We start from the raw sequence: 22,186 nt of genomic DNA, 5'->3' as shown, positions 1-22,186 counted from the left end.
CAGGAAGGATGTGCATTTTTTAGAGTATAATACAGATAGAAGGGTATTTTTGTTTTAAATCATATTGAAATTTATGCATATGTATAGCAGAGTTATAATCGTTCAGTGCAAAAATTGTGCCTTTTAATATGATCTGTCTTATTTACCTCAATGCTTTTGCTCTTAGCAGCTATGCAATCTTTGTCAATCCAAGATTGACCTTTAGAAGTTAAAGTAGGTTCCACACACTATCATATTTGATAAAATCTGTCTCAGTACACTTATAGTCATTAAAATTATCCACAATTTTATATATTCATATCTTTGGTCTACAAGAACAGCATCATATATAGCCGCTTCAAATACACAGGTGTTACCGTCTATTATTAACTGCACTCATCTGCAATAAGGTTTCGTGCCTTGTTTATCGCTCTTTTCAATACCGGGTAGAGGCTGGCACGAGCTTTTTTAAATCTGAATGGAAAAGCCCTAGCTACACACATGTTAAATGGTCCAGAAGCTGCAGCAATATGTTCATTCTCAGCCATGGTCTTGGTGGCTGCTTCACGGGCTTCTTTCCTTGTCTCCCTATTTTGGCTCAACACTTTCTCATTGTCTGTATATTTGGGAAATTTGACAATCACTGTTCTTTGGGTTTATTCCTTTAATCTCCGCCGAAGGGCCCTTTAAACTTATATCCTCTTAGAATCAAATCCAAGTACGTCTCTCATATACACAATAACTAGATTGTCTGTATCATCCTTTTTCTCTTAGCAGATTTCAGAAAGACAATACAAAACTAAATTTCCTCTACCGGAATGGGCCTCGTTTTCTCAAATGTTTGCTCATTCACCGTTATATTCTTAATATTCATGCACAGGACCATATTCGGATTTGCCAGCAATTCAGATTTAGTTTTCAACTCATCCTGGGAATATTTAGTATAAATAGATCTTTCATTAAGTTTCCGCACTTTATTTCATATTATTAGCATTAAATTTCTCATGCATGCGTAGATTGATTCTGCAGTCTCTGTAAAGGTCTCATCGTTCGTATCTCCCTTTTCTCTTATACCATGTGTAGCGGCGCACAGAAACACTAGCTCAAATTGGACTTGTCAGATTTGGTTGACAGTTGCATACCCATGTAAATAATGTGTTTTGCGAGTTTGTCAATGGTTTCTTTGTACGATGATGTGGCCTTGTAGTACTGAATGAGTTATGTAATATTTGCAACACTTGTGGATATGTTCTGCCTTCTTGATTTGTTTCTAGGGGTCTAAATAAATATGGAATCCATTGTCCTTCAAATTAATGACTACAAATATAAAGCCCATTTTGTTTTCAATGACCTTGTAGTTGCATAATAATTAATGGATAATAATCTATTACAGAACAGTTTATATATCATTGATACTCTGTGGGACAACAAACACATCACAGAAAGATACCAAGCGAGAAAGTTTATTTCTGGAATTACATCAAACAGGTTAACAATTCATGAAAAATCATCATAAATTGTTTACTATTTCATGCATAGCATTTAGTCGATCTGAATTTTCATATGACATAAGATGAAGGAGTTTGTCTTTGTATCAAAGGTTTGACTTAACTTCTAACATCGATATTGTATGTTTGATGGATGAGATAATGTTTAGATATTTGTAGAGAGAATTTTAGCGCAAAAGCATTTGGCGTTGTATATTTGGGTGAACAGGACAAGCGAATTTATCTTTTACTAATATAAATCACACACACACACACACACACACAATAAACTGCATTAATAAGTTCATGTATACTTTACGAAAGCTAAATACTGGTTTTCGATTGAAATAACACAGTGTTTGGTAATTTGATATCAAAATGCATCATATTCAAAACATAATTCTTAAACCAAATTGAAGCAATTGTCAAAATAAATGTTACACATGGCTAAGTAAACCTGATTATGATATATTTAAAAAACTCGGGTCCTATACCTATACAAATAAAGTTACCTTTATGGCGTCATTGAGTTAATGTTTTCAAAGGATGTAGAGAAAATAATCTAAAGATGAAAGATGATTGCGACAAATCAAACATGGAACATTATTTAGAAAGGAAAGTTAACATTTGTTTTAGTAAGCAAAATGTATTTAAATAATGTCAATTGGAAAACAATTACTGAGGACAGAATTAAATCTTTAACATTCCGGTCTTTCAAAAATGTCAAGATGTAAGACATAATTTAGAAAACCAGTTTCATCATCCACTTGCTCACTTCTTTATGTTAAGTATTAATATGTACTGAACAAGCTTGACATTTTGCGACTGAAATTTTATTAATTAAAATGATATTGGGCAACGGTTTCTTCACATAAATAAAATCAAGGTTAAAGAGCTGAACATTTTCAAACAAGTCTAATACGTCCGGGAAAATAGTCTTGTTGATTACATACAATTAAACTCAACTGCGGGATAAAATGTTGGTTTCATGATGATTCCCACAGACCCAGAATCGGTTCCACTCATGCAGAAGTGTTTCACTTTATCTGCGTCTCCATTATTAATATATACTCCATAAATTGGACCATAGTTAAAGCCAGCTTCCGCAAGAAATATGAATCGCCTTCCTCCAGCAACTGGTGTAATCGTGGTCAGACTATTTGATTTTGTGCTGGAAAGAAGGGAGGTACAACTTAGGCATATACTAAGTATTTTAGAAAAAGATACCAACCAGAAAACACAAGCATGAATTACATTTACACCTATTCCACATCTTTTCGTGAGTTGGTTCCTTCCCATTCCTAAATCGGCGCGTTAAAAAGTGACTAAAATATATTAATGAATAATAATTATCCAAGTACTTAATGTAAAACGGCCGAAGTGTAATTTATCATTATGCATACTGACTTAAAATGCACCATAAAATATGGTTTCATGACTGCATGGGTACCTATAGAGGCTTTGGACAATATTATCATGATATCATTTATATCTTTTCTCTTGTATAAAATTGTCAAGACAGTAAAATTTCGAGAACTCTAACATCAATCAAATATTGGATATCTAATGAAGGGTTTGCGCTGTCCCTCTACAAAGTATTTTCTTATCTTCGACCTCGAAAAACTCGAAATGACCGACAAATCGAACATAAAATTTGGGTTCACGGAATTTTTCATGATTCGCTGTCAAACTGTATTCAATTAATTTCGGTTTTATATTTTCACTACCAATAGAATTGATGGCATTGTGTTTTGATATGTTCTCCTACCTGATGGTGCAGTTCCTTGTAGTAGCAATGTTTACATCGACTGTAGTAGGAACATCAAATAAATTCATGCCTTCGTCCTTTACCAATCCAGGACAGCGAAATTCAACACAAGCAGCTTTGATATCCCGGTTGCCGCTCGCTGGATCAAAAATGGGACCTACATTGTATGTTCCATAAGCATTTTCTGGAGTAGAGTTATTTTGATAGCTTGTCGCGATTATTCGTGAATCAAACGTTGGTATCTGAAAATGAGTGCTAAAAATGTCAATTGCATACTCCCCACTCTCTCACGTTGAGGTTTAGTAAATCATATGAATAAAATCCATGAAATGTAATTGGTTTCAAACGTCTGTATCGAAACTTTGCTAGTATAATAGCCACATTGTGCTTGTTTATATAGCGTAAACATACCATTATGCAGAGGGGACTATCCTTTCTATAAAACTTAAAATAAACAAAACAAACGAAATCGTTTACACTAAGAGAAACATTGCGATGCTAAGGCTTTTTGTTTTGAGTGATGTTAAGTATTCGCATTACCAAGAGTGAATAAGAGAATATTATCTTGATATTATGCCAATCTGACTTTTATAGTTTTATTCGAAAGAAGAAAATTAGTGAATATATCTAGATAACAATAGGATTAATATAAACCTAGAACGATTGGAAGAAATAACAGTATAAACCAGTATTTCTTGATAAATTTGCATAACATTGCCAACGAACATGATAATTCATATTTGTACTTGAGGCAACACCTTCAGCATCCATACTATTTAATGTGTTAATTCATTTATTGTACCGTATATTTTCGATTTGACAAAATGCTATAGAAATGAAAGGACATACTGACCTTAACCAAGACTTTAATGAAGCAAGCTTTACGTCCTGGCTTGTCAGCTGCAATTGGATACCATGACAACTTCTTACTGTTGTCATTTACTATGGCGCTCAATGTCGGCTCTTTAGTGGCTGGAGCGAACTGAAACTTATAGTTTTCTTGATGACTATTCTTGCACAGGTTTCTGCCCTCGTCATTAAAGTCGAGGACTGGGCTGTATCTACGTTGCCCAGCAATTTCTATCCATTCTCTATTTTGTGCTTCAAACTCAACGAGTGTACCATTATCCTTCGATTTAAAATCATATCCCGGTGGAAGGTCATGCGTTAGTGATGAAAAAAGGCGCTGATTAATGGACGTATCTTCTACGTATAAGAATATTAGAGAATCGCAGAAAATCTTTAAGCAGACGTGTCCTTGGCGGTCAGATGTTTGCCTGTCATAACCTTTGAAATTATCAAATATCCTGTCTCTTGTTGCGGAGACTACATTTACACCTGGTAGGGGTTCGGTTAGGTTAAGGTCCTTGTATACAGTAACACTTAAAAGACAAGCACCATCTATTACTACATCTGCTCCTCTTCTCGTGACGGTTCTTGTTCCAACTCTTCTATCAATATTAACAACTCCCCACCAATTTACATTTCTAACGTAGTATTCAAATGTTTCTGAGACTGAATAACTTGTTTCCTTTGTCAGGCTAATTGGTGGTATATTAGGTAAGGTAAATGAGGCTACTACCAATGTGTCGAGGAGTTTGCGGTTTGTACCTGACAAAGGAGAACTAAATTTCATGTCTGAAACTTTAAACCAGATGCCTTTATTTTTATCGTAACCCCAGACAGCAACGTCCGGATCACCGTCAACTTTCGTTGAAATATGGAATAAGTTTGGATCGAGCGATATATTTAACTGATTCTTCAGTCTCAATGGTTGATCATGTCCATCTGATAGAGATAAATCAAACATACCAAATGTTTCTAAAGGATTTGCATCCCCATTTGGTCCTTCAGTTACAAATTCACCATTAGAGCATTGTATGTCTTCGATTTTTCTCGGATCTATAAAGTTAATTGCCGTATGAACTGTTCCATGGAATGGTTGACCATCAGCTGTGATTACTGAATCTGGCGGTATAGAAAGAATTGCTGCTGTCGGTAAATTTGATGAACCAAGAGGAATGTTGCCACCGGTCGCAGCATTTATAAGGACAGGCTTAGAGCGGGTGGACACATATATGGTCACTGAAGAAGAGACTCCTTCATCAACATGGAATATTTTAGTTGCTGTCGAAAATTTTTTGTAAATTTCGTCTTCAATGGTTACAACAATACGGGACGTGTCTTCGGGAACCTCAAAAGAGAAATAGCCTTGCATATTTGTCATTGCGACTTTTTTGCCATAGATGTACAAACTTGCAAGTTTCACAGCTACCTCAGAATCATTTGTTCTTCCTTTGACTATTCCGCTTATGGTTGTTTTAAGAATACAAAGTTGACACTGGCAAGATCTAACTTTGTTCAGTTTGTATGAGAACGATTCGCAAATTATATCGATGGAGTCAAAGCTCTGAACATCACAACAGTGACGTGGCCACCACTCGGAGCAAGTTCCATTATCGAGTAGATCTAACGAAATACAGGGCCTATTGCCGCATGTCCCGATGTCAATCCTAGTGCGTTTTGTACCATCAACATGGACATAATAACAAGTTGGGGGAAGGTCTTCTAATCTCGAAGATGGACCGGAACAAGTGTCATGCACACCATCGGCTACGGAAAATTAAAATGCGTTTGTTATTTCTTATATGTATTATAAAGGTTATATTTAGAAGATAATGTAATGGGAGACATACAGCTAGTGAGGATCTCCTAATGTGAATGGAGTAAAAATGACCATTCTCTTTAGGTCTTCTTTTACAAGAATCAATTCGAATGTTTGATTGTTGATCTTGAAGAGATATTTTTTTTAATACACAAAGCTTGAATTTGGCGTTATATCCTTTTAAGTACGACTTTATCATAACAGTCAATTTAAAAGATAAGATATAATAATTCAAATATTGAGGAATATGCATAAATATTAGCATTTCTGCGATGCCCATCGATTAAAATAAAAAATTGATTTCTCTTATGAAACAACTTATTTGTTGTCTCCTTTATGATGTATGTTTTCTATGATGTATGTTTTCTATGTTGTCTTGATATAGTTATGTAGTTTTACGTAATGGTTTCCTCAGTGACTCATTGTAGTACCTGCAACAAATATATTTGCTTCATTTGATAAAGAAATTCCTGCCTCAGTTTCTACACTGCACCGGTACGTTCCTGCGTCTGACATTTGCAGGGAGGTTAGTCGTAGAGTCCCGTTGCTCCCTCGATTCTCAGTTTCAATGTTACCCTTAAGCCTTTGCAACAATAAATAAAACACACACGCAAATACGTAATATTTTACTTATATATATATATATATATATATATATATATATATATATATATATATATATATATATATATATATATATATATAGTAATTGCTCACAACCCCAAATAGAGTTCGTAAAGAAAAGGAATCTTACAGAATACGCCGCCTTAGAACATTGGAACCAAGCGGTTCAAACCGAGAACATTAGAAAAAGACAGCCATTCACAAATCAAATTACCTTTATGCAGCCGGCATGTTCTCTTTTCAATAATTCTCGAAATTAGCTTATTAGTCACCCAATAACCCACAATTACAAATATAACAATGAAATATCTGGGATATAATTTCGCATACATAAATTGATATAAAATAACAGATGGCGCTATGGCTGATCAATTTATAGGTCAATATAAACTATCTTACAACATCCGTAACAAGTCATAATCATGTAAAGTTGTACAAAGACAATGGCTTGTCTGTTTTATTTGTTTGGCTTGTCTATGTTTTGCATTTTCCTTTGAAAAAGACTCATTAGGAGTCGAAAGCTTTTATGCTAGCTAGATATTAGTTTTGCACTGTTCGTAGTCAGTTTATTTCATATATATATATATATATATATATATATATATATATATATATATATATATATATATGCATGAACAAATGCAAGAGGACATATAAAGAGATATCAAACAATATTTTAGCTAGTGTGTATTTGTGTTTCATCTTTAGAATTGATTTATCGCGCCCAATAACTGATATTGTATTGAATCCTGAGTTACAGTTAATTCATTCCTCAACATTTCAACGTCATTGATTCTGTACAGTTGAACGAAAAGCTGGACTTTTTTGATCTGATATAATTAATATTTCCATGAAGTAATAGGAAATGCTAATGTGTTAAGAAATATAAAGACTAATTATAATTGACCTTGTTTACAAGTTGTCTCTATTCCTGTCATTAATTCGGAGGATATGAAACAATATTAAGAGGTAGGAAAATCGAGACATTATTTCGTTTTCTTCATCAGAATATATCAATCATTTAACATTAGGCTTTTGATGATGACTCATGTAGTCTTTCAGAAGATATGCATGGGACAATAGTTTCCAGCAAGGTTTATTTTACTAACTAAGGTGGCAAGTCTCTTCAACTGAATGAATTGTAAGATTTAGCAAAATGTAATTACAATGTCAACAACACCTGTGTCTAAAAGCACTAGAAGAATGCATAAAGTGACTATTTGTATGAGACATACGCGTAAATTTTATCTCTTTGATGGGAACAAAATTGGCTATTGTATATGCTTGTCGTTTATATTATCAAATACAAGATGTTTTGTTGCGGTAAACTTTACATGTTGCGGGTAGATAGTTATGCATTAATAAATATGTAACGTGCCAAAAACATTTTCCACAATGCCTATGTCTAAAAATTCTATTTGATTTGTTTTGGCAACGTCATTTAAATAATTGTCCTAGGGCGGGCATTACGTCAGCAAATGTTTAAGTATCATGCTTTTTCTATATTGTATTGAGTTTTAGTTCATGTGCACAATTATATTTACTAGTCTGCTTCTTGGAATATGTAACAGGGTGTTTCCACTTAAATGTGCATTAAAAAATGTAGATTTTATTAAATAGTTGCGATTAGTATCAAGATTCCTTGACCGCCTGTACAGTTTGTTTTCATTCGGTTCGTAATTGATTTATTAAAGGTTCAAGGCTTATCCAGACAATTAAGGAGATGGAACTTGAGCGATAACACGACAGTCGGCTCATTGCACTCTAGTATCTCTCAGAACAATAATGTAACATTATCCCCAGACTCATTCTCAGCTTTTGAAAATACAATTTCTTAATGAATGATGGATATGTCATCAATTACCATTATATATATATATATATATATATATATATATATATATATATATATATATATATATATATATATATATATATATATATATATATATATCATTATATATGATGACACTTTTATTAAACTACCCCTTGTAACCCTACAAAACTTAAATTAAACTATATTTAAGAATAATATGGAGTGACCAGTAAGCTTGTTTGTTGCTTTGATTGCCTATTTAGCTAAAGGCTAGATGAGTGGAAGTACGAACAATAATTAGGTTACCTAATATTCTACAACTCACTTAATATTCTACAACGTACTGAATAATTTACAACTGTTGAAGAACATGTTAGTTACATCTGGAACATAGTTCAGGAACAAACAGTACTATGCCAGTGTACCTTCAATTATCCACTAATACCATATTAAGTGTCCGAAGACTTAGCACATAGCCGAGCCACAAACAGGATACTATTTTAAAGAAATGTACAGCGTTTCAACCGGAATTATACTGTTCTACGTCTTGGAAATTGTGTCTCATAACTTTATGAAAGATTAATACTTGGCGATAAAAGTAAACTATACTAATGCACGAATGAACAGAGGGATAACATCTCACGTCATCGCCTTTTTGTTTTTCAGAATTACTTAAACGTTTATCTTAACATACTATATATTACCTAATATATGTTTATGTTATGGAAAGATGTTTCTATCTGTCCAAAGACTGACCCTAAACGTCTATTTATCATACAGTGTTAAATGAGAAAGGCAAAATATTAAATTAAATGGAATATATGCATTTATCATGACATTATTTCTCTCTCAAATGAAGCCAAGGATGTGATTAATATTATTGAGCCATGTCGCCACTTTAAAATCTGTAAACCGTATTCCAACAAATTACTTTAATAATGAATCCCTATAATAAAATATAATGTTGACATAGTAACAACTATTGCAAATGTATGGTATTCAAATCTATCAGTGTAGACATTTCGGATCATTATCTCTATCTGGCATATATTTTGTTTCCGGCTCATCTAATAAGTCCAGTGTTGAAAGCCACATCATCTGACTTTCAAGTCAGCGAAAGGAGTATTGACGGCCTTCCTTTGAGCTCGTCCATTTCAAAATTAGACATAGGATCTTTATAACTAAAAGCATTGTACTAGTTGTATCTGCAATGTCTCGCAACAAAATGGTTAATACAGACTTGAATGTTGTCTCAGCCTGTCTGATAAAAGTTGTGTTGTCAGGGTTTAAAATGATGTACCATGCAACACTAAAGAAAAGAAATCAATAATGTCAAGTTTAGTGTGGTAAGTTGCACTGAGAATAAATGCATTAGCACAGTAACCCACAGTTATATTGTCAAAAACACAAAAGCAGTGCCTTCTTTTTGTTTTCAATCATGTTTTCGGTCTGGCTATACAAACTATTTACGCTAACAAATGATACTCATCAATCATCTGAGATAGTTGCACAGATATACTCATTTATCCAGATCCTCCGTGAAAAGTTTCCATTCTGTATCTAAAATATCTCGGGACGGGTAAGTCCGAATAGTCTTAAGAATAAAGTACCTTTTTAACGCAATATTTATTTAATGAATTTACGCAATATTTATTTTGCTGTCAAAGACTTCTTATTAAAACATTAACGGATTTAAAACCTGGATGACCCCAAGTGGGGAATAGTTGATGCTATATAGGAATTTCTGTATTAGATTTAAAACGTTAACGAACACCTGTCAATGGTGCAAAGGAAATCTCAGCAATGTTATTGTAGTTGGCCTATCTGACAACGTAAGCCGGACTCCGTTCTCGATAAAGTATAGATAGATATAAATAAGACTAGACAAGGAATGTAGCTTTACCATTTATATATTATTGGTTTTGGATCTCCAATCGCCTGACAGCACAGGGTTACACTTTGACCGGCAAAACGCTGCTTGCTCTTTGGATGGATCACAAATACTGGTGGAACTGGAAATATTTCGCATACATTAGCTATGTGTACAATAACGCGATCGTTGTATAAAACAAGCTTTTATGATTGGTAATTTTAACATAACTATAAGGTTGGTGAAATATCTAAGATTTGACATTACTTTTTAACTGTTATCTTTTGGTACTTTTAGTTTGCAAATTTATTCTTCTCAAACAATTCCTATGACAGCAGACCCTTAAAGTTCACTGATAGATTATTTATTAATTTCAATTTCAGCGACACAAAAACCTTTATTTTTATTTTTTCCTAAGCTTCGATACGTGTAATATGGACTTATAATTATTGTTAAAATATTAACGGGAAACGTACATTATTCAAAAAGAGAAAGTTACCTAAATGATTTAATGTAAAAATTGCTTGGTAATGACTGTTGTTCAGATATTCAGCAGCAACCCAAACCTTGGAGAAACCATCTTTATGAGCCTCAAGCGTTTCTCCTACCATGCATACATCAAATATTTGATATCTTCCCCAATCGTCTGTGACGGCTGAAGGTTCATACATTTTGGAACGCAAATATATCTTAGCACCATCAATTGGAGTCTTCGTTTCGTCTACTACTGTGCCAAACACTCTTGTGTTGGTACAAATACACACATCGCACTTTGGTTTGGATAAATGACTACCAGGTGGGCATACACGCGAACAGTCTGAAACAAGAAATATGTTACAACAAATATAACCTATTATGTACTGTCGTTCATTTAGAAGAACATAACATGGTAATAATGGACCAGTTCCAATTGGTTGGATATAAAATGAGAAATGAAACGATCTTATGTCATCTTTTTTGATCAACCATTTGTGTTTAAGGAGAACAGAATATGTAACATTAATAGACATGTAACTTTTACAAAGGGTAGACCAATGTTCTTGATGAATTTAAAAACTCCAGTCTAAAAAGCAAAACGCGACAAGAAAAGTAATTCCATTTGCTTATATTTTAGTTATCTTAACGATAAAAATCTTATAAAATATATATATAAAATATTTATGAAATATCTCAAAAGTATTTATTTCAAAGAATTTGATACACGTCCGCAAATGTTGAATAAACTTCATCGCTCATAAAATGCAGTCGCTGTATTTCGCCAGTGGCTTGTAATATGCTCAAAAAAGAACGACAATGAGCAATTGAAGTTCTTCAGATAACAATTCGTTCCCTGAACCAATTATCATTTAACTCATAGTGGCGGTCAAAAGATATAAGAAGGCGCGGATTAAAGATTTTATAAAGTGCTATGATTGCTATCAAGTCGGACATAATTGGTCCGTGAAGATATATATATATATATAAAGTTACACCTACACGAACAGTTGATGATAGATACAGGTACCACATGGACAATTTCATGTCAGGAAATAACTACTTCAAATAGCTCTTAATTTAAATATATTCAATCAAAGTTTTAACCTCTATACCGCTATTTCTTTACCAGCTGATTAACTGAAATATACATATTCCTTGTTTATTAGGGGATGAAAAAACATAGATGCGTATAAGATATTTAACCTAGAGGCAAACAGATTTAAAAACATATAACTAGACACTGTACACACACAAACACACACAAACATATATACATATAAGTATAAATTTATCTCTTTGTCGATTACCTATAGTTTTATCTCTTTGTTTCGACGTCAAATGTGACCACCTCTGAGGTAGTTTCGTTCGTTTTCGTTTTGGTTTAAATCAAACAATAAAGTCATTTACATAAGTTGCTATATATGTAATTGCTAACACACCGACGACGCGTAACTCTTTATCAAATCAAATCCAATGAATATTTTGTCTCTTCCTCCCCATCCGATAATCCCGCTGCTATAACAGTAGTGGCTAAAGAGATATTTGTATTAAACAGCTGGGCAATAGTTACTGGGATAAGAACCTTCGTTCTGTAGATATCACTGCTCTGAATTACTGATTAAAATGTTTTGAGAAAGGTGGGTCCAAGATGTTTATAGTTCTGACCCCATCCACCACCCCACTACATACATACATACATACATACATACATACACACATACATACATACATACACTAATCATTAAATAACGAAATCTGGACTTAATATAATGTCTGAAGTTCTTTGGGTTGAGATGGAACATTGTCCAGGATCCTAGTTAAGGGGGAATATCGGACGTATTGGTATTATGTTTTAGTAGCATGCAAAACTGTGTATCCGTATACATTTTTCAAATAATTATTTTATTGACAGTAATAAACCATGCAACCTTTCGATCTCTTCAATCAATGGATTACGATCTCTTCAATCAAAACAATGTTATGCATACATGCATTTATAAATAAGGCGTCATGAAAAGATTTGATCTGGTAAGCTGGATATAATATTAGCTATAGCAACATCCTTTCTTCTTTATTTACATATTTAGAAAAGTACAGATTGTCTGATTCGTTTGATATTCTAGTTTTCTTTGGTGTTGATTAGTTTGATATTTGCTTCATATCAAATATCAATTAGTTTACCTCTGCTGTAAAATTGCATGTTGTGGTCATATATTTAATGTTTAACCAGATAGTGCCTATGTGATTGGACATACCTGGACAATTCCAGTTTGAGCAGTGTTTGCTTTGACGTATTTCACCGGCGCATTGGTTCCCGCCATTTTTTGGCGAGGGGTTATCACATTGACGAATTCTCGTCTGTTCACCTCCTCCGCAAGAAACGGAACATTTCGACCAAGAAACCCAAAATGACCATTGTCCATCAACTAAAATAGACGTGACTTCGTATTTATTCATCTTATATATATATATATATATATATATATATATATATATATATATATATATATATATATATATATATATATATATATATCAGGTACATGTTTTATTCTTAGGTTCAAATTACACCATACCGACATACTATAACCACAAAATATTATCTCTGATACTTTGATTCCTTGTAAGATGATTGTAGAAAGAGGCAAGACACAATAGCTTCAGAATACTATTCTTTTTTTACCACATACATACTGGTAGGTTGCTATTTTTATTATATTTCTTCATGTCAAGCTTTAAACAAGGAAACCATTAACCACAGTTCTGTTTCTGACCATATGTTGCGACTGTATAGCGCACGAAATTCATATCCATCACATTTACTGTAAATGGTCGTGTAGTCATAGCACTAGTCCACCAGCTAGGTCTTCAGTGACGAAACACTCATGCTCAAAACCGAAGCTGTAGTCCTTGAAGTAGTGCAGTCAGGAAATTTTGAGACATCTACGTCTTCACTAATTTTAACCGTAAAGTGGTGGAATTGTGTTTGAGAGAATGTTACGAAAACAATGAATTGTTTTTTCTAGAAATAATACTTTAAAAAAAAGAAACGTGAAAAATTAGCACTTGAAGATGTTCTACATTACTGATTTTTAATCAATGAAAGATATTTATGAATGAGTTTTTCTGCTTTCGAACAAAAATAAATAACCCCACGAAGAAACCATCTTACGCTTGCTTTATAATTATTAAGGATGCAGAACTCTCGACAGCCCGTGAAGTTCTGAAAGAATTATTTTGCTTTAGCTTGCCATTGCAAACATTTACCAGGGTTACACGCGCTTCTCTATCATCTCACACTTTTGAAAACAAAAGTACCATCAACAGAAGGAATAAACGCATATTTAAAAGTGCAATGTTATTACGTGGAAGAAACTAGATCTATAGTTAGTTTCAAACTTCCTCTGATCAAAAAAGAATAAAAACGAAAACCTGATCAGTGGCATGTCAACAATATTTAATTATGTTCAGCAACAATGGATTGAAACTGAGATTATTTTGTTCAAGATCAAATCAATAAATCCACAAAATTAGAGTACTTGTTATGAGAATATACGCATGCTATTTTAATATGAGTATTTATTGGTGATTAATAGATACAGAATACTACTTTAACAATTTTTCAACGTTATCATGCTTTTAGAAGATCGAAGATCTGTGTGGAGGCACGCAGAAAAAGTGTAATAAAATGCTGATATATCCTTTGCCAAATATATCATTGGTGTATTTTGTCCTTGTAATAAATATTCCGCAAACGTTTCTCTAAAAACGAAGAAAAAAGAAAGCAACCACTGAACTGATAATGGAAATGGCTTTTAAAGTGAAGTAATAACTTGGTTTTTTTTAAAGCGAGGTATAACTATATATAAATTTAAAGTAAATATCCCTTTTCAAACAGAACGAATTCATTTTCTCATGTATTAGGTATTCCCCGACGAAAATTCCTTAGCTACGAATAACATCTGAAAGCACGAAGTCGAAGTTCAAGTAATAGAATGTGGAAATTAATATGCTTTTATATTGTAACAATAGATCCATTGACGTTTAAAGGTGTAACAGATGTTTAATTTCTATTATTTATTTATGTAAAGCAACCACTGAACTGAGACAACAGTATGTATAATGGATCTAACTTTTTAAAATGAAATAGTATCGTGGTTTTATTTCAAAGCGAAGGATACATATATACAACTTTAAAGTAAACATCCCTTTTCAAAGAGAACGAAATCATTTTCTTGCGTTAATAGCTATTCCCCGAAATACATTCCTTAGCTACGAATAACATCTGAAAGCATGAAGTCGAAGTGTAGTACTTTCCTAAGAAATATCAATAAAATACATTAATTGCTAAATGTGCTAACTGACAAGAATGTAGACATTAATAGGTATTTATTTTGTAACAATAAATCCATTGACGTTTAAAGGTGTAAAAGATGTTTCATTTTTATTACCTGTATCACTAAACGTGTTGATGCATATAGAAGAGTAATACAAATAGTATGTATATGGTTTGGGGTTGAATTACTTATACTCGAATTATAAGGTACCCGTTATATGCAAACACTAGCACGTACTGACAGGGATTAATATTATACACTATATATCTGGACACAGTCTGAACAGTCTTCAAAGATGTAGCTAAAACTTGTAAGGATTATTAAATCTGGTAATGGTTGATGCAGAAAGGCTTTTAGGGCATCATGACAATATGCTGAAGTCCCGCTTGATTTTACCAATCTGTGTGCATGATCGTACATCAGAGGCATTGAATATTAAACAAAGAACGTGGTTCTGGAATATATTGTTGTTGGTGTATCAATTCCCAATCATCTGTTTTGATCAGTGATCTAGTATTTTTTTATGGATGTCAGGCATATTAAACTACTGTTATAAATAAACTGGCAAATTCACCTGATCAATGGTACTATGATGTTTTTCATATTCTGATATGATTTGTTTTAGCTAATCATGACATTTGATTTGGCATCAACGCACACTAACATAACTTGTAACAGTCCAATGATAGACAATGGAGCAGAACTGGTCCAGAGGGAACAATACTAATAATACAATTGCAGTATATAAAATTAATTTGGAGATCTTAAGCTGGTCTTACAGACCAAGCAATAATGTATCCTGCAATATCGATTCTATCAACAAACTGTGTTCGCAGAACACGTATATCTAGAGGACCTGTGGTTCAAACTGCCTTAAACAGTTATAAAAGTTTAATAATAATTCCTGTTTTGTCCAAAATTAATCAAGTCATACACACTTGAATTGGAATATATTTTCTGCATATCATTTATCTACCCCAATGTTTTAGTGTAATATTGCTCATAAGACTGTTACCAAAATATCGAAGCCGAAAGAAGAAACAAATGATTTAAAAATGATAGCACTGTCTACATGAAATGAAAAAAAAAAAAACCTATTAAAATCTTTCTTCTACATGTGCGAAAACAAGTATAAAAAATTTCATTTTTATAAGTCCAGCGTATTTTCAATATTGATAACCAGCTATCCCGGTATGGATGGATATACACATGGACAAGAGACAGGCATACAGTTTTACTTTAGGATATAGAGAAGCAAATCGTGATACTTGTGGATCAATACACTTTAATTTAGAAGCGTTAAAGGTAACTCAAAATATTCCCACTAACGCGCTATCATTTACAATCCCGGCAAACTCTAGATGTTCATGTTAGAAGGTAATTAATTATTCATCCTTTTCTCTGGGGAGGAAAGATTTATCAAACTCAAGTAAAACTGACATAACGATAGCAAAACTTGTAGGAAAAAGTAGGAATAATATATAAATGGTTTCATGATAGGATATTTCATATAATTACTTGATAATACAAGTTATTTAAACATAAACATATATATGTTGCAGTAATGTGGACAAAAGTATCCATACTCTCAATTATGAGCAGTATATGTTATCTTATTAGGTTTGCCATCCTCTGATATGTATAGAACGGTAAAAACGTTGATCTTCATTTTGTTGCCTTTTTGACACCTTAAGTTGTGTTAGCGAAAATAAGATCACCTTAAGTTGTGTTAGCGAAAATAAGATAAACTTAAATATGAAACACATCAAATTGGCTGTGTCAAGTTACAATATGCACTCATTATTTGCATAGATCAAAAAATGATACGGTTCTTTTTTGACCGAAGTTACCATTGGAGTCATAATATTTGCATTTAACCGCTCTTGTGGCTTAGTGGTAAGAGCGTCCGCCTCGGAAGCGGGAGGTCGTGAGTTCGAACCCGGACGAGTCATATCAAAGACTTACAAAAATAGTACTAACAGCTGCTTCGCTAGGCACTCAGCATTAAGAGGTTAGTGTTAGGACTGGTCGGCTTGGTGTTAGGATAATGTGAATGGGTGGGACATCATACTACATGTCTGCGTCATGATGCCCCCGTGCTAAACATCACTATACACTGCCACACTGTAGACATCGTAGCGATATGACTGAAAAATTGTTAACGCTACGTTACAAATCCTAATAGCACACACACATATTTAGTAATAATAGTGAGGGCCCCTGAAATTGTGTCACGACTGTCAATGATAATTATTATACCTTTACAGTCGGCTTCTTTACATTGTTGTCGGCCAACCATAGGGCCGTCGCAGTCATCATCGTCCGCGTGATATTTCGTGCAGTTTCTGTAGCGTTCTTGAAACCCTTGACCACAGGTCACTCCACATGCTGACCATTGGCCCCACTGACCCAGAATGCCTTTTCCTGTACCTGAGCAATCATTCATAATTAGATATTGTGTTTGTCTTAATTCGTGTTTCAAGGTAGAGGTTACAGCAAAAACGAAAGATTTGACAAGGATAATGCACTGCTATATTATTCAAACTGTAATCAAGAATCCGCCGAAAGCATAAATCTCATGAATAACGTAATGTAACTTACATAATATTAACAACACAAGTTGTCAAATATACTCAATAATCATATTGCATGGTTATGCGTAACATTATAATGGTTATAGCCTTTAATAATGTGTAACACGAGTAACCTGATCAGTAATATAATTTAATTTAAATATTTCGAATCAAGTATATTACCTTTACATATAATCGATATAAGATCGTCTTGAACTACTGACAGTTCGTCGACGCTTTTGATGTTGAGTACCCTTTCGGAAGATGTCAACATAGCAAATTGTGAGAGAGTGTTAAAGGAACCAACGCTTATAACGTAAAGCTCTATATGATAATTGGCCAATTGGCGCTTAATGCTTTCTGTGAGTTGAACATCGCTGACCGCAACATGTGTTACTACTATGATGGCATCCAAGTTTCCAGGTCTTGATCCAGCCAAATTGTCAAATCCGATATCCAGTACAGCTGAAAGAGATGTACCTAAATCAGCCATACCAATGCTATACCACATATCTTTAATGTCTTCCAGATACACAGACTTTGACTGATACTGATTCATCATAATCTGTATGTGAGCCGTATCGGTAAACGTAGCAATGCCAATCCTGACATTGTCGCTGGAATCCATTAGATGATCTACCATATAACCAAGGAACGTCTTCTCGCTATTAAAAGACCTTGATCTGATGGCATCAGATGAATCAACAAGGAGCATTACGTCTCTTGAAGGAGAACGGCATCCTGTAAAAATAAAGAAACAGGTGTTCTCCGTACACTCTAAAAGGAAAGGCATATGCAATACACAGTATAAGGTTCTGCTTTTTGCCCACGTCTCAAACCTTTAATTAAACTATTGTATAGCGGTAAGCAGGAGATTAAATGGATCAGAAAAAATATTTTCCAATAAGACGACAAACTTTAGAAGACACAAATAAACCAAAGTATATCAAATCTGTTTAGGGAAGAAGGATTATGATGATGATATCACACGGAGAGTTCTGCTAATTTGACTCACATACTCTCACATCCAAATGGTTTACGAAAATTTGAAACTCTGACGAAAACAATGTCATCCTTGATAAAAATGAAGAATAATTCACTATAATAACCCCAGGGTTGTTATGGATTTAAAAGAAGTTATAATTCTTTTTTAATAAAGATCTACCAAGATCAAGTATCAAGTATCTTCCTTTGACATTATAATAAAATTAAAATGAGCTACTCCAAATGCACAACATTATGCAAACTTAGTTACACGGAGTTTGAATTACTGATATATATGTAAACATTTCTGGTATTAAAACAAAACGGTGAAATAGAGATATACTGATATTATGAATAACCTGCGTGGTATATGATAAGGTAAAAGCTATTGCTTACTCGTTCTTTTAGTAAATTATAAAAATACAATCAGATGTTACAAATATAAAGAAACTGAGATAAAATGCATACTTTATTTAATAAAAAATCTCTTAAAAAAATGTTTGTATATTTTAAACGATCTTCGCCCCGCCGCCTCCCCGAAAAGGAAATATTTAAATAAATTATAATTTTATGAAGATGACGGTAACAAGAGCAGTATATATGTTATCATATACTTAGAGGTAAAACATATTAAATTGAAGTAATATATATCGGTCACCTAGGTTATGATCCCAGAGAGTTTGTACCAAAAATTTTTACTTAATAATTTCTAAGTGTTGTTGTCGCAGTGCAACATATAATTCTTGTGACATGACATTTTGGTGTTAATATGACTGTTTATGAGATGTTTTATAAGTTTATTGATTCTAAGGAAATATTAGTTTGCTCTTTTGATATAATAATAAGTTTGAGACAATTAGATAGATAGCCTAAAAGTGCTGATGCGCCGTTAAAAAACAAACAAACAAACAAACAAACAAACAAACAATTAGATCCCGACTATGTAATTTGAGTTGCAAGGGAAAGATGGCTACATCCTGTACTAGCATCATGTTTATGTCTCAATTTGTATTTTATAAATTCATCATGATATTACAATCGGTACAATCTGTGTCTAATGAAAATAAGGGACCGATGGTTAATTTGTTAGAAATACACTTGTGGAAACATTTGAATAATAATAATTAAGATATTTAAGCGAATGTACTGATATATTATGTTGAAAACACTTTTTTGTTCTGCGCAGCTACGACAATAATACAAAATGAGAATTTACGACATTGTCACTGTCTAGCTATAGTTTATTTTGTTTTTAATGAGTAAATGTAAATAAATATATTTCAGTCTATCGTGTCTTATACCATGAAAATTGTCTATTTTGTTTTCTCTGACCCAACTACAGTCAGGAACTTGTTATTATACTGATTACATTTTCCACAATAGCAATTTACATTTTAAAACGTTCAAGCTTCAGCTACAAAAATGATGAAGGGGGTGCCATTCAAGCACTTATCTTCATATATGTGTAGCCCAGCCATTTATCAATCGTGCACCGCTGCACACAAAGCAGTAGTTGTTATCCTCTTTTCGCTTCCATCTTTGTATAATACGTTTCTATTTTGATCAGTTAACATATTTGTCAAGAATACCTTACCTTCTGCATCAGGGAATCCTTTCAACAAGCACGCCCCTACAATAAGGGATACAATAATCCAAGGTACATCCATCTACACCAACTTGTTGCTAACTTAATAACACCACACTGGTGTGATATCGTCTTTATATCTTCTTGTGATAAAGCTCTTAACTCAATTAGATTTCATGACTACACAAAATATCAAAATACCGTATACACAGATCATTGCTTTCAACGCTAAAGAGTCAGAAACTGTATTAAGCTAAAGTTATGGTGGTATGTGAACGCTTCTCCAACGTAACTGGAATAATTACTGAAATGTTTTATTCGTGTCTCAATAATTAGACACATTAATAAGAGAAACCAAATTTGACAGGTTACCGACAATTTGAAGAATACACTATAACTAACGGTAAATTTTGTTTCCATGAGTATATACATTTTAATCTGGTGTTTATAAAAGTGGATTTATTGAGGTTTTTGCGGTTACTTAACTTTTATGTGTATATATATCTTTAAAATTGTCCTTTTCATTGTAAAATGTGTTATGAAAATGGTGTGAAAGTATCAGACAGTATTCATAGTGCCTGCATAAATAAAAATAATGGTAAAAATCTGTGAAATTATTCGTTAGCGTAATAATGTCTCATGTACCAAACAATGACGTTAAAGGAAACAATAAAAACATTAAATGTTCCTACATTAGACGGATATTCGCAAAAGATCACGAGAAACGAAGAAACAAAGCAAGAAATGGTGTCCATAGGACGTTCTGTTTTACACAGCAAAATCATTTCCTAATGTCCACAATAGGGGATAATATAGCGCTTTCATATCATACCAGCTATCAGCCTGGGATTATCAAATCTGTACCGATGCCAAAGGGCAGATAATTGTATGGATTTTTTAAGGAGTGGTGTAAGGTATAGTGCGAAAATGTCTTACACTAGACTTTAATTATTGCTTCAAACGAAGCTCATTTTGAAAGAGAAGGAAAAAAAAAAAAAAAACAAGAACAAAAAGAAACCCCAGTGCCGTTGACACTGTTAAAGTTTGCTTCTCTGCTTCGTCTTATACAAAATAACACTTTGTTTGGCGCTAAATAGCCTAAAAGTGCTGATGCGCCGTTAAAAATAAATCAATCAATCAATCAATCAATCGTCTTATACAAAAAACAATAATTTGGGTCGTAAACGCATATCAGGACGCCTGAAAAAAAGTTTCGTATAATATTTAAAACAATATAATTCTAACAAATTCCCAAAAAATAATTTTAATATCGCAAGGTATTAACACATGATTCCTAAATAGAAGACAAATGTGTTCAATAGATCATGTACAACGTCTGTCAGATTGTATGTGTGTTGTTAATACTCCAACTCTCTTGGGACATTTATCATTTGAGTGTGATCTACATCCGCCGCTATATCCGATTGTTAAATATCCTATTAGAGCTAGAAGTGTAACACAAATTTTGAAACAAACTGGACACATACAACAATTAGCACGTTATATTGTATTCTGTATTCTTGTTTATGTTTGCATTTTTTAATGGTTGTGCTTTTAACGATGTATCTATGTGTTGGAGTATTCATTTTGTCCTGATGCTGTGGTATGAATCACTTATGGTCTGGAATATTCCAGTTACTATGGATATGTTGATGCCTTAAGGCATCTGTTAAGTGTCTGGAATATTTTAATTATCCTTTTTACAGATGGTCAGACGCATATATTGATCAGAAGATTCATTGCAAACTAGCTACTTTGCTATGACGCCAGTAGTCTTGAAATATCCCAATAAATTGTTTACAGTGACATAAGGCAAAGTAAAAATATAGAAAATTTAATATATTCCGCCTAGTGTCATGTTATAAACATATGGTGTTTTGTGATGCTGGAAAATTATCTGGGGAAAAAATGAATTCCTCTTCTCTCACAACAGGTTAGAAAACAGAAATTGAGTATTGTCATAAATTAAAATAATCTGGACAATTTGTCTGCATTTTATTTCCTTCTTTCTTTTTTCTGTT

The 22,186-nt window shown here is 33.2% G+C and overlaps 1 protein-coding gene across 1 annotated transcript; it reads right to left on the bottom strand.

Annotated features, from left to right (window-relative positions):
* Window positions 1–1,427: 1,427 nt before the first annotated feature.
* On the bottom strand, window positions 1,428–20,306 carry LOC149793605 (cartilage intermediate layer protein 1-like). Its single transcript, XM_089967567.1, has 10 exons — window positions 20,175–20,306; window positions 17,780–18,337; window positions 17,283–17,453; window positions 12,942–13,112; window positions 10,709–11,026; window positions 10,243–10,351; window positions 6,331–6,482; window positions 4,088–5,847; window positions 3,235–3,476; window positions 1,428–2,637 (listed from the first exon to the last, which is right to left on the bottom strand). Exons 1-10 carry the CDS (start codon window positions 20,245–20,247, stop codon window positions 2,412–2,414), a joined length of 3,780 nt encoding a protein of 1,259 aa, XP_089823693.1. The 5' UTR covers window positions 20,248–20,306; the 3' UTR covers window positions 1,428–2,411.
* Between the last annotated feature and the right edge of the window lie 1,880 nt (window positions 20,307–22,186).

The sequence above is a fragment of the Sinohyriopsis cumingii genome, chromosome 8 (genome assembly GCF_028554795.1).
Source record: "Sinohyriopsis cumingii isolate HCF-2022 chromosome 8, ASM2855479v2, whole genome shotgun sequence".
In the NCBI taxonomy this organism is placed as follows: Eukaryota; Metazoa; Mollusca; class Bivalvia; order Unionida; family Unionidae; genus Sinohyriopsis; species Sinohyriopsis cumingii.
Note: the sequence above shows the minus strand (reverse complement) of the source record. Positions and strands in the feature narration are given on the sequence as shown.

What these genes read in the sequence shown, in the direction of transcription:
- LOC149793605 (XM_089967567.1), bottom strand. Translation starts at nt 20,247, where the DNA reads ATGGATGTACCTTGGATTATTGTATCCCTTATTGTAGGGGCGTGCTTG. An exon ending in TATATCGATTATATGTAAAG is followed by an intron (nt 17,454 to 17,779) that starts GTAATATACTTG and finishes ATGATTGCTCAG; the next exon opens with GTACAGGAAAAGGCATTCTG. An exon ending in AGCAAATATATTTGTTGCAG is followed by an intron (nt 5,848 to 6,330) that starts GTACTACAATGA and finishes AATTTTCCGTAG; the next exon opens with CCGATGGTGTGCATGACACT.